We start from the raw sequence: 12,649 nt of genomic DNA, 5'->3' as shown, positions 1-12,649 counted from the left end.
AAATTAAGAAGCAAGTGAACCTTTCAGAAAAAGGTAAGTTTAAAACTATTATCTTTTGCTGGCATATTTACTCTACATAAACTCTGAGATCTAAGCCAGATGGCAGAATTTCTGTACCACAGTAAATCAGTATAGCTCACAGAACTTCCTAATATGTCTAAAAAGAGCAAAATTAGCAAAATGGAAAATCATCTTAAAAATTAACAATTCAATGTTTATTTATCTGGTACTCAAGTATACTCCTTCTGGAAAAATGCATCCTTAACCTTAACAATTTATATTTAGCTTTCTCCAAAATGAGATCCCATCTGAAGTTGTTTAGGTAAAGAGGTGGCTATATCAAACTTCAGAATGCCTTACCAGATACTAGCTACCCATGCCAGGAAGACAAATCATATGATTTGCTATGAAAATTGATCATTATGAAATTATCAACCACACAATCTTTTCAAGCCTGGGAATATGGCTAAGTGATAGAGTGCACAAAGGCCTGGGTTCAATTTCTCAGTCCTATATACTCAGAAAAAACATGAGTAGTGCTGTGGCTCAAGTGGAAGAGTGTTAGCCTTGAGGAAAAGAAGCTCAGGGACAGTGCCTAGGCACTAAGTTCAAACCCTAAAACAACCCCCACCTCCCAAAAAAAGGATCTTCATGTGTTCTATGACTTTTGACACCATTCTTTAAACTTTGGAGAGTCAGATGCTGACCAGGCTTTTTTTTTGCCAGTCCTGGAGCTTGAACTCAGGGCCTAGGCATTGTACTTGGCTAGTGCTCTTCCACTTGAGCCACAACACCACTTCCAGCTTTTTCTGTGTATGCAGTACCAGCAAATCAGACCCAGGGCCTTATGCATGCTAGACAAGCACTCTACCACTAGGCAATACTCCCAGCCCCAGACCATGCTTTTAATTCTAACTAAGGAAGCTCAGATGTGAGCATGCTCATTTAGAGTCAGCATGGACAAAAAAGCCCATCAGGCTCATCAAAAAACCAAAGTTGGGTATGTGGATCAAAGTGTAGAATACAATCCTTAAGTGAAAAAAACAAACAAGAGTATAAGGAAAAAACTGATTGGTTTGGGGAGTTCTCTGAACTTCTAATTTATATCACAAGTAAAGAAATACCTCCCAACAAGAATCTGTTGACTGTTCACACAGAAGCACATCATTAATTCTGAAAAACATTCAATGTAACTTTGACAATTATAATTAACATTAGATCTAAATGACATGAATTTGCAGGAGATAGTAAATAGCCCATACATTAAAGACAAACAAGAACTTAAACAGATATTTTCATATAAATATCCAGACATAATGCAATCTATAATAATAAATCAAGAATTACCACAAAATTTCTATAGCATATTACAAACTCTCATAGAGTAAGTCTTTAAATCACTTGCTTAGTATTTTCTAATAGTTTACCTGAACACTGTTCAGATAAACTAAAATTTTCTATTAATACCATTCTAATTTCTCCAATGTCTGTGGATTCACCTTTTAACACTTCTCAGACAATAATTTGTCCAAGTCAATCCTAATGTTTTTACCTATCAAAAGAAGAGCAGCATCCATCACTGCGGCACCATTCAGCATTGTAGCCATCAAAATATCATGACCAGGACAGTCAACAAAGGAAACATGTCTACAAAAGGAGAAAAATCAACTAATCTTACTCAGCCAATATTTCAAAAATTTAAATCATATTCTTTGGTTTTCTATTACTTTGAAATGAATTTTGCTAATTAAATTTAGACACAAACTTGATCATTTCAAAGATTACCACATAAAATGAAACTGAAGATTATGTGGTAATAACTCATGTATTACTGCATACTAAAACTACTTTTGTGGAGATATTTTTGAAATATAAATTTCTAGTAAGCCTTGGAAAACTACTAAATCCTATTAAATAAGATAGGTGCTTAATTCAAGAGCAACAATGACAAACTGACTTGAAACTTAAAACCTATGCATTCTTTCACTTAAAGAGATAGTGTAGAGATCCATATATTGTATCTTATAAAAATGTGATTACAAAAAAAGAATCCAGCATCTCTTTAATTTTCAAAGATTGAATTTCACACTCTTAAATTTTCAGAAGTGAATTTCATCTAGAAGGCAGTTATTTAAAAATTTAAAATTTGATAAAACTTAGTAGGACCACACTTTATCTCACAAAGATCTAGTTCCAGAGATAACCTGAAGATACCTTCCTATAGTTTCTTCAAAACTTTATGTGTTGGCTGGGAGCATGGAAGAGTGCTCACCTAGCATGCACAAAGTCCTGCGTTCAATTCATCAGTACCATATACACAGAAAAAGCCAGAAGTGGCACTGTGGCTCAAGTAGCAGAGTGCAAGCCTTGTGCAAAAAGTGTTCAAGGTTGGTAGGTCTTAGGCCCTGAATTCAAGCCCCAGCAATGGAAAATAAAAGTTATGTATCAATACTCCAATTATTTTGAGTATTCATAATTACATTTTGATATTTATTTATGTATGAAAAATTGATTCCAGAATTTAGTCATTTCAGGAAGATAGAAAAATCTGAAATTACTCAAATCTCTTTTCAAAAAGAACAAGGCCAGGAATGTGGTCTAGTGATAGTGGGCTTGGCTAGCATGCACAAAGCTCAATTCCTTGATACCACATACACAGAAAAACCACAAGCAATACTGTGGCTCAAGTAGTAGAGCACCAGCCTTATGGAAGCCTAAGGACAATGTCCAGGTCCTGAGTTCAAGCCCCATGACTGGCAAGAAAAAAAATTTACAAGGAGTTAACAGCTACACAATAAATCACATATATTATTTCATATATATTAATTTCTAATTAGAACACCTAGTACACTGTTATGTGAATAATTGTTACTTTGTACTATTTAAGGAATAAAAAGATAAAAGTATTTTCTTCCCTGAAAATGTCTTGATCTTGGAAATGGAACCCATTAAAATGTAAGACTTAATGTGTTCAAAATCTGAATAAACAAGCCAGGAGCTACGCAATCCTAGCTACTCAGGAGACTTAGCTCGGAGGATCAAGGTTCAAAGCCAGCCTGGGCACAGAAGGACCAGACACTCTTATCTCCAATTAACCTCTAGAAAGTGGGAAGTAGATCTTGGCTCAAGGGTAGAGCTGCAGCCTTGAGCTGAAGAGCTCACAGGGACAACGCCCAGACCCTAGGGTAGGGTGGCCGCTTTGAGATGTAGGACTCAGGGACAGTGCCCAGGCTGAGTTCAAGCCCCATGACCCACAAAAGAAAAGTCTGAATACACAAAATAAAGTATAAATAGTATAAGTAAATAGTATACAGGATGTATGCACTTAATATATATTATTGTGGTTTTTTTCTTATGAGTACTCAGTATTATATTTGAAAAAAACACTAAATTGTTTTCACAATTGTGGTCAATGTCTTTAGATTTTCCTAAAAAGTGTATTTAAAAAATTGATGTTCAGAGGCCGGAGTCTGGCCTAAGGGCAGAGTGCTTGCCTAACATGTCCTAAGATGCAGGTTCTATTCCTTAGTGTCACATTCATAGGAAAGACCTGAAGTGCTGATGTGGCTTCGAATTCCAGCCTTGAGAAAACCCAAGGACAGTTCCCATGCCCTGGATTCAAGCCCCAAGACTGGCCAAAAAAACAAAAAAAGAAAGAAAGAAAGGTAACACTGCATGAACAAAGATTTATAACTTTTAATATAAGAGCAGACATTTTATGATACTGCTTGAAACATACCTTCTAAGTGCTTTTCCTTTATTGTTTGCTTTTTGACATATTGCTAAAAGACACCTAGTATCTGAAAAACTGTGACTATTACAGACTGGTAACATTTAAATAAATTACATGATGTGTTCAGAATTATCACAACTTACAGAAGAATTCTCATAATTTAAACCTCCCTATTGGAAGTCTATTCTTCAGTATGTCACTTGTGGACATTTTTTTTTAAAACGAATATAAAAAACCCATTACACATAATTAAGATGTTTGCACTTTCCATACTGAACAAAATAATAAAAATTAGACCTTCACAAGCCGTAAGACCCAATGATTTCATTCTTCTTATTCTTTGAAAAGGTTGCAAAATATGTATTTGAGCCACATTTAAACAAATTATTTTCAAGTTTTATTTGTTATAGACAATAGTAATTGGAATCTGTAGCTCCTTAATAGATTCATTAAATATTTCAAGTGAAGGTAGAATATTAATGCATTTATTTAGCACAAAAATAGTTACCTTACTAGTTTGAAGTTCCCTTTGGTTCCTGGGATATCTGTAGGAAACTCATCAGGTGTATTACTTCCACAAGATCTGTAACATTCTGGTCGAGGACAAGTTGGGTCATCAAGTTTATAAATCTGAAAGTTTCAAAAACAATGTGGAATTTTTCACTGGCATATTGAAGATGTAAAATACTTTTGAGGGCCAGGAACGTAGCTTGGTGGTACAGTGCTTGCCTCCCGTTCACAAAGCCCTGGGTTCAATTTCTTGGTACCACATACAAAACCACAGAAAAAAACTGGAAGTGGAGCTGTGACTCCAAAGGCAAAGCTTAAAGAAGCTTGAGAAGGCGTAAAGAAAGTGCCCAGGCCCTGAGTTCAAGCTCCAGGACTGGAAAAAAAATACACAAAGGAAGCAAGGAAAGAAAGAAATGAATAAAGTACTTTGTACTTCCACAGTAGTACCTTGGCATTAGCATATCCAAGCTTGATGGTAATATTCCTTTCCAGTTCATTTTTGAACCTGACAGTATGAACACCAGAAATAGCTTTCACAACTGTGGACTTCCCATGAGCAACATGTCCTATTGTGCCTACCAAAGAAACAGAAAATAATATGCATACAATTAAACTAATGTTACAATTTCAAAAGATAAAGCTACTACTAAGAAAAAACCTATCAGTATCAATTTTTTCCTCAATATCCCATTTTCTTTACAAATGGCATTTTGGGTTTTTTTGTTTTTTTTCTTTTCATGTACTTTTTACTGTAATTAATAGAAGGGTTATATTATATTTACCAGATAGAAGGTGCATTACTTCACAAACATTGATACCCTTTCTCATGTCATGGTCCCCATTTCCTTCCCCCCACCCCCATTCAAATAACCAGATAAACATATATACAATATATCAGATAACAAGATAAAATACTGAAACATATAAGATAACCAAAGGACAGCAAAAGAGATGAGAGATAACATAATACATTAAGGACAACAATCACTCATTATATGGCTTTACAAATAGCATTCTGAACATAGAGGATGAAAACATTTTTGTGTAATTTACCAGTCTAAAAGTGAAACTCATTGTTAATGAGATGTATTCAATCTGAAGATTCCCTTAAACATTTAATTAAATGTACAAAGTTTTCCCCATTATTTCTAAAATGCTACAACATGTGCAATAGCAGTTCTAACAATCTGTTATCAAAATAATGACATCACCCCACTCATATGGAAATGGAAAGACTTGGGGGAAAAATCATATTAAGTAGGCAGATCCAAAAGAACATATGTTCCATGGTTTGTTTCCGTCATTTGTAATAATTCATATGCACCTAGGACTCTCCTAGCAGACGTTTTTAAAACCTAAGTACATAATGTCATATAGGATGAGACTAAATGAAAGGATATCTAGGATATTGAAACAATAGCTTTGTCTTGTGTGATTGTTATTCTTAATGTACTATGTTATTTCTTTTCTTTTTTTTGCCCTTTGGTTCATATATTGTTACTGTATCTGATTTGGTTACCTGGTATATTTTTTATATGTTTATTTGATATAGTAATGGTAAGGGGGGAAAACAAGATGACTGAGAGGGGTAGGGAAGAGAAATGAGGACAGAAACATGTGAATGTAACCATAACCCCTCTATGTATTACCCAGACAATAAAAAATAAAAATTAAATTAAAAAAATTTAGTCCAGGAAAACTCAGGGGTGATGGGGAGGTGGAGAGGGAAATGGACTTAATTTCAATAACGGTGTTAAGAATAAGGTATTTTCAAAATATTGCTATTTTAATAATACTTAAGATTATTTTCGTTTCTACTTTAAACTTCTATATACGCAAGGCACATACTTTTTAAGTATCTATATGTTTTTCTCACACGTACTTGATTTTTCTTTTGGTACTACTAAGTTCTAAACTTTCATCGTAAAAGATGGAGAAAGGCCAAACTTATTCCTAAACAAAAAGTGATTTACACTCTCTTTCTTAAACGTACTTGTATAAACCACAATTAGAATTCCCCTAGAACAATAAAATAACAATGAAAGAGCTTGAGAATTCTTTAGATACTTAATTCTTACCTATATTAATTGTAGCTTGTCTGCTGATAACTTCATGAGAAAGTGGCGTCAACTTGGTAACATCCTGTAATTGAACATTTCACTTTTAAACCATTGCTGAGAGGGCACATCCTGTTTTCGTACGATTTAATTTTTTTTTTACACTATTTCACTCTAGTTTACTGGTAACAGTTTAACGAATTTAGAGCCAGGAACGGTAAACAGCTTTTCATACTTCCAATAATGACAATTCTAAATTCCATTAACTCTACAAAAACGAATGTCTGTATCTTATCCTCCGTACATTTTTATACCCCCAAAAAGGAGTAATTTTTCATATTATGAATATACAACGATTAAGTTAAACGTATGGTGTCTTTCTAGGCATTCAGAAGTGAAAACCTTAACCACGTCAAACAATCAACTATCTTTAACAAGTTCAAGATCCTACAATTCACTCCCAAATGGATAGAAGTCTTATGGTTTCACTAGAGAGGCCTACTGTGCCTGCCTATATGGCTCACTTGTCATTGAATTCCTCGCAAGTCAGCAAAAGTTCATCCCAAAGCTTTCTTTATTATTGAGTTCACTCTGAAATGTTCTAAAAGAAATCTTTACCAAGGTGGCGAGGTCCTGCCGTGAAAGGTGCGGCTGGCCCAGCATAACCACGGGCTCCGAGCCCTCCATCTTGAGCTGAAAGAAAGAAAAAAATTACTTCCGGCCGCAGCCTAACAGGACCCTTGGGCTGGGCCAGGAAGTGGAGGGAGGGGTGGCCAACCAAGATCCAGACCTGGAGAAAAAATATGACAAGTATATCACTAGCCCCACTTTTTGGATTTAACTATACTTTACTTATGCCTGAGAATTGCGTTACTAAGAAACATCATACAGTATTTAAGAAGGAATTTGTGGCATATTTGTTGAATATTTGCGCAGGCAGTACCTAGAACAGCTCTCTATGGGACCTTAAAGACTCACGAGCTGAAACTCACGCTCAAGGGTAATACAATATCCGTTTCTATGGTATCAGGAAGTAAAGTTACCGGAACTAGTGTTTCTTACCGGAAGAGTGAAACCACGAAGAGCGCAGCTGTTTCAAAACCGACTTGCTGAATAGTTAATAAAGAACAGTAGACTTAGGTTTCTTTTTTGTCTGTTTTGAGGCAATTATACCCAGTTGGTTGATTGCCAAGTGGCGTGACCTAGCGTACTCCAGCAGGAGACTAAAATTAATTTGAAAATTAAAAATCTAATGGATGACCAGCAAAATTCTAGCTATTCCACAAGGAACTACTAGATCCAGAGGCCATTATGATGATACAATGAATCTCATAGACAAGTGGGTGGCCCGCGCCCATACTCCTACTTTATGTAGATGCTCTGAAATTCAGAGTACCTCAGTTGCACGCAGGGAAGTAAAGACTAGGCTTCCCCTCCAACCCCCAGAATAATCAGCAAAACACTGAATTGGAAACATAAACCAATTTATAATGCTACAGTGAAAAAACAAATCCACTACGTCATGACCCCTGGTACTAACAAAAAAATCCAGGAGAATGGAGCCAGGAGCATCATGTACTGGTAGAGTGCTTGCCTAGCATGCACAAATACCCGGGTTCGATTCCTCGGTACCACATACATAGAAAAAAGCCGGAAGTGGTGCTGAGGCTCAAGTGGTAGAGCTCTAGCCTTGAGAAAGTCCAAGGACAGTGCTCAGGCCCTGAGCTCAAGCCCAGGACTGGTTAAAAAAAAATTAAATGTCTAGGAAAACAGTACATAAAATTTAAATTATTTTTTGTCTTATGTTTACCAAACCCTGCTATAAATGATACAATTTTGTCTCTTTTTGTACTCTTCAGCTTGAAGTAAAAGCCTAGTTTGGGTTTGTTGATTTTTTTTTAATTTTGTTTTTGGCCAAACAGTTATTTTCTTTATATTGTACGTATTCATAAATATAGGTTTTTTTTCATTGACTTCTTCAGAATTTTTTTTTTTAGTTTTGACTATAAAAGTCTTTTTGCTTAGATTCCTTCCTAATTTTTCTGTGAGTGCAGGCCATTGCTACGAAATTTGTTTCTCTGATTTCTGCTTTTGTCTGCACATTATTGCTGTACAGAAAAACTTGATTTTTGTGGGTCATTTTTTTGTGTAATGATACTTTGCAAAGTTATTGATTAGTCTCAGAAGCTTGGGAGTGGAGTCTCTAGGGTCCTTTAAATATAGGATCAGATCATCTATGAATAGAGGCAGTCTGATTCAACTATTTGATAACCTTTTTTTCATGTTTATTGTTGTTAAGTCATTAAACTTTGTTTTTTTACATATCTTAGTTACATAATAGTACAAACACGCATCATATCTAAGAAACACTCAGCACTTGATTAGTGGAGAAATCATCCCTTTTTTTCCCAGTAGATTCTTCCCTACCCAGTTACTAGGAGAAAATTTATGAAATTACCAAGTTTAAAGACTCTTAACTCAGAAGGACATATTACAGTCATCCTTTGAAGAGATATGTTCCCTTTATTGCATAAAGCACCCAAGTGTCCTCAAAATGAAAAATCTAATCATATTCAGTCACTGGACAGTTCAAACAGTTGATAGAGGTCAAAATTGTTCAATTAGAGTATTGAAGAAGAGATTGGCGGCATGACTGAGACTGTAGGACAATAGTAAAAGGGCCAGATACTAACTTTTGAATCCTGGTCTCAGAATAAAAAAGTAATTGAGGAATGATAGTGACACCTGAGTTCCTCCAAGTTGAAAATGAGTGCTGAAAGTGATGTTAAGGCTTTATTTAGTATGCTGCTTTTCATAGTGTTTCCATACCTAATGTCTCTGAGGTAAGTGGGGATGATATAAATAAATCAGGGTACATAAGGAAACAATGGTTCATGGCTCATACTCTTAGCCTTGGTTTTACAGTCAGCTAATGACAACCAATTCTCCAATCTGGGCTCTGATATCTGGAGTTGGATTGCATTCTTTTCCAGAAAAAGACCACAGTGTTGGGGCTAATGTGGATAACATTCAGTGGGATCTACTTGTAAGTCTCAAAGGCCTCAAAGAAAGGTGTTATTATTTCATCCACACATATATGCTTCTGAAGCTCCTTACTCAGGGAAGTGACACCTGTCTCAACCAGCCCACAGGGCAAAATGTGGTCAAACCATGTCAGGGCCATGGAGTAATTCAGAGGCAGGTCATGGGATGTGATATGCCTTCCACAGGGGAGACCGATAGTACACGAATTGCCCTCACCCAGCCAGTCTCTGGAGCAGAGCAGGAATCCTGCAGGGGCATCGTGCAGGCCTCAGGGCTTGCACAGCCACGCCTTGCGCTTCTCCAGAGCGGCAGTGCATAGGTGCAGGCTGAGGTAACTCAGGTTGAGAATTGGGTGGCAGAGCAGCTGGCCAGGGAAGTGGAAGGTGGTGTGTGCCTCTGGGCCCAGAGCCTTCTCCTGTGTCATTTCTTCAGAGTTCAGGCAGCTGTATATTTGGGATGTGTACTTAGGCCTGCTGGCTTGCAGAGCAGGAGTGTACCCCACGTGGGAGCTCCACTTGCACCCCAGTTCTCTTTTATGTATCATTATCTTGTCTAGCTGCTCTGGCTAGGAATTCCAGAAAAGGAGTAGCTGAGTACAACATTGTCTAGTTCTTGAATTTTAGAGAAAATAGTTTAAATGTTCACCATTTCGTATATGGGTATAGGTAAAGTTTTCATTATGTTAAGTCTGTTCCTTCTACTCCTTGCTTCTCCTTTATTACAAACATGTTTGATTTTGTACAAGGCCTTTTCTGCATCTAATGAGATGAATTCCTGATTCTTATCATTGGCTTTGTTAATGTATGTTTATTTACTCATATAATTTGAAATTACTTCACCTCTCTTAGAACAATTCATAGTGAATTATTTTATTTGTTGAACTTTTGTTAGCAATTATTTTCTTAACAAGCTTTACATACATATATATACATATACAAGAAATTTGTCTATAATTTTCTTTTTTCACTGGTTTCTCTTTTTCTTTGGTTTTGGGTAAGTTACTATGCTGGCTTCAGAATTCTTTTCCATCTCTATTTCATGGAGAAGTTTATGGAATACAGCTTTTAGTTCTTTGAAGGTCTTATAGAATTCAACTTTGAATCATTGGAAACTAGACTTTTCCTTGTTGAGGGACTCTTTAATCTTACTGTTAAATATGGATCTCTTTAAATTGTTTCTATATTATTGGTTCACCTTAGACAGTTTGTAAGCTCATAAATTTTGAGTATATGTTTCAGAAATAGCCCTCATAATCTTTTGTATTTATTGCATATTTGTTGTAATGTTCCTTTTGGCATCTGTAATTTCTAGCCCACAACACTTACACACAGACAGATTCTCTCATAAATGGATCTATAAAGATGACCAATTTTCACTGACTATGCTGGCATTTAGGGGAAGGGGAGGCAGCCCTGTTAAGCTTAATTTTTTCCTCAGGTGTCTATGTTTACCATGACATAATAATAATATCCCTGATTATGGATGGAAAATTATCCTCTCTAAACTTGAAGTACACACAAAAAACAAACCCTCTTATAGTCCCAATAATCACAGGATGCAACATGTGATACGTAGAGAAGCAAACTACAACTCCCATGGTCATTACATCACTAATTGTTGAATAAAAATATTAGCTGCATGCTGTTATTACCACTCCATGCTATTACCACTCTTCTGTGTATGAGTATACATGTACTTGTATTTGTGTTACAGGGTGATTCACATTACCCAAATCGGTATAGAATGAGTATGTGGTCAGTTTAATTTAATTTTTTTGAAGAAAACCCATGCTGATTTTGATAGTAATTGCACAAATTTACATGTTTACCAACAATGTACAATAGTCTGCCACCTTTTTTAAAAAATCAATATTTGTTATTGATACAATTTCAGTAAGGCTCCACATGTTAGAAACTCTTTTGAGATTTGCTTGTTTAATTCACTTTCCCATTTATTGATAAGGTTATTTACTATTTTTACTAAATATGTTTTTATTATCTTCAAGTAGTTATAAAAAGCAGTCAACAAAGTAGCATGTATTATTTATTCTTTTGATTTTAATTTTTGAGTTTCTGTATATATCTTGGACATTGTTTCCTTATAATTCTTATTCTTCCCGAGTATTAATATACTCAGCAAGACTTTATCTGTGCCTAATACCTTCGAGGATCTTCTGTATGTTTTCTTCTAATAGTTTCAAGGTTTCAAACTTTGTATATTGAAAACATTTTTTTACAGAATAAATATCTACTTTACACAGCACAACTTATAAAAACCACATCAAATAGATAGGTTTGATTATATTTTATGATACATTCTAAAATAGTTCAACATATAGGAACAAAAATGCATAAAAGCTTACCATATGACACAAGACTTTAAAACTAATAAAATGCTGTCACAAAGTAATTTTAATTAATAGTAACATTTCGCAAGGACTTTAAAAATCAATCTTTCTTTTCGCCAATCCTCATTGCTTGAAGGAGATTAGTTAACCTATCTGGGAACTTCTTTTTCTTAAATCTCAGATTTAGTTGAAAAGACTTCAAGATTGTTAAAAGAGCTGGTTAAACATAATTGTGTATATATCTAATCTTTTATTCCTGAAAATGTCTTCAGCTGTACTTAAACAAAACAGATTAGATTGGAGAATGGTCTTTTGCACCCTGAAATTTTAAGTATATGAAACAGGAAAAATAAAATCCACTGTTCACTCTTCAAATGTGACAAAACATGTTAATTTATGTCTTACTCTTATGAGACAAACCAAAATCAAATTTATAGACTATGTCAATTATTTCTCCATACATTCATTTATCATTTCTATCTCAGTTGTCATTTGTAAATATTTTCCGGAGAAGTCAAAGTATTAGATCTGTTCCCTAAATTATACCTTTGGTTGGTTCAGTTGTTTTTTTTTCCCCATTACTATGTGACCAGTTACCCTAACTCTATATATCAAGATTGAATGTATATATATCAAGATTGGATATATTTCTGCTGAAATATTTCTCAAGTGACATTAAGTAGCTAATGTTATCAGTGTTTATACAAAACTAAAATATAAACTTCTGTGTGTGTCTGCATGCATGCACATGTATGCATGTATTTATACCAGTCCCGGAGCTTAATTCAAGTTAGGTGCTATCCTTGAACTTTTATCCCAAGACTAGTGCTCTGCAAAACTCCACTTTAGACTTTCTTCTTTTCTTTCTCTCTCCTTGCCTGTCTTTCTTTCTTTCATACTTTCTTTCTTTTCTGTTTGGCTAAATGGACATAGGAGTCTCATCATCTTTCCTACCCA

At 35.2% G+C, this 12,649-nt stretch overlaps 1 protein-coding gene across 1 annotated transcript in view; it reads right to left on the bottom strand.

The window, feature by feature from the left end:
• Positions 1-6,990, bottom strand: part of LOC150040321 (eukaryotic translation initiation factor 2 subunit 3, X-linked-like) — a 33,043-nt gene extending 26,053 nt beyond the window's left edge. Inside the window, exons 1-5 of the mRNA XM_090327364.1 lie at positions 6,919-6,990; positions 6,322-6,385; positions 4,691-4,818; positions 4,242-4,363; positions 1,553-1,647 (exon numbers count right to left, since the gene is read on the bottom strand). Coding sequence (XP_090183490.1) covers positions 1,553-1,647; positions 4,242-4,363; positions 4,691-4,818; positions 6,322-6,385; positions 6,919-6,987 — 478 coding nt within the window. The 5' untranslated portion in view covers positions 6,988-6,990. The remainder of the gene's footprint in view (positions 1-1,552; positions 1,648-4,241; positions 4,364-4,690; positions 4,819-6,321; positions 6,386-6,918) is intronic.
• Between the last annotated feature and the right edge of the window lie 5,659 nt (positions 6,991-12,649).

The sequence above is a fragment of the Megascapheus bottae genome, chromosome Y, assembly GCF_031878675.1.
Source record: "Megascapheus bottae isolate mThoBot1 chromosome Y, mThoBot2.hap1, whole genome shotgun sequence".
In the NCBI taxonomy this organism is placed as follows: Eukaryota; Metazoa; Chordata; class Mammalia; order Rodentia; family Geomyidae; genus Megascapheus; species Megascapheus bottae.
Note: the sequence above shows the minus strand (reverse complement) of the source record. Positions and strands in the feature narration are given on the sequence as shown.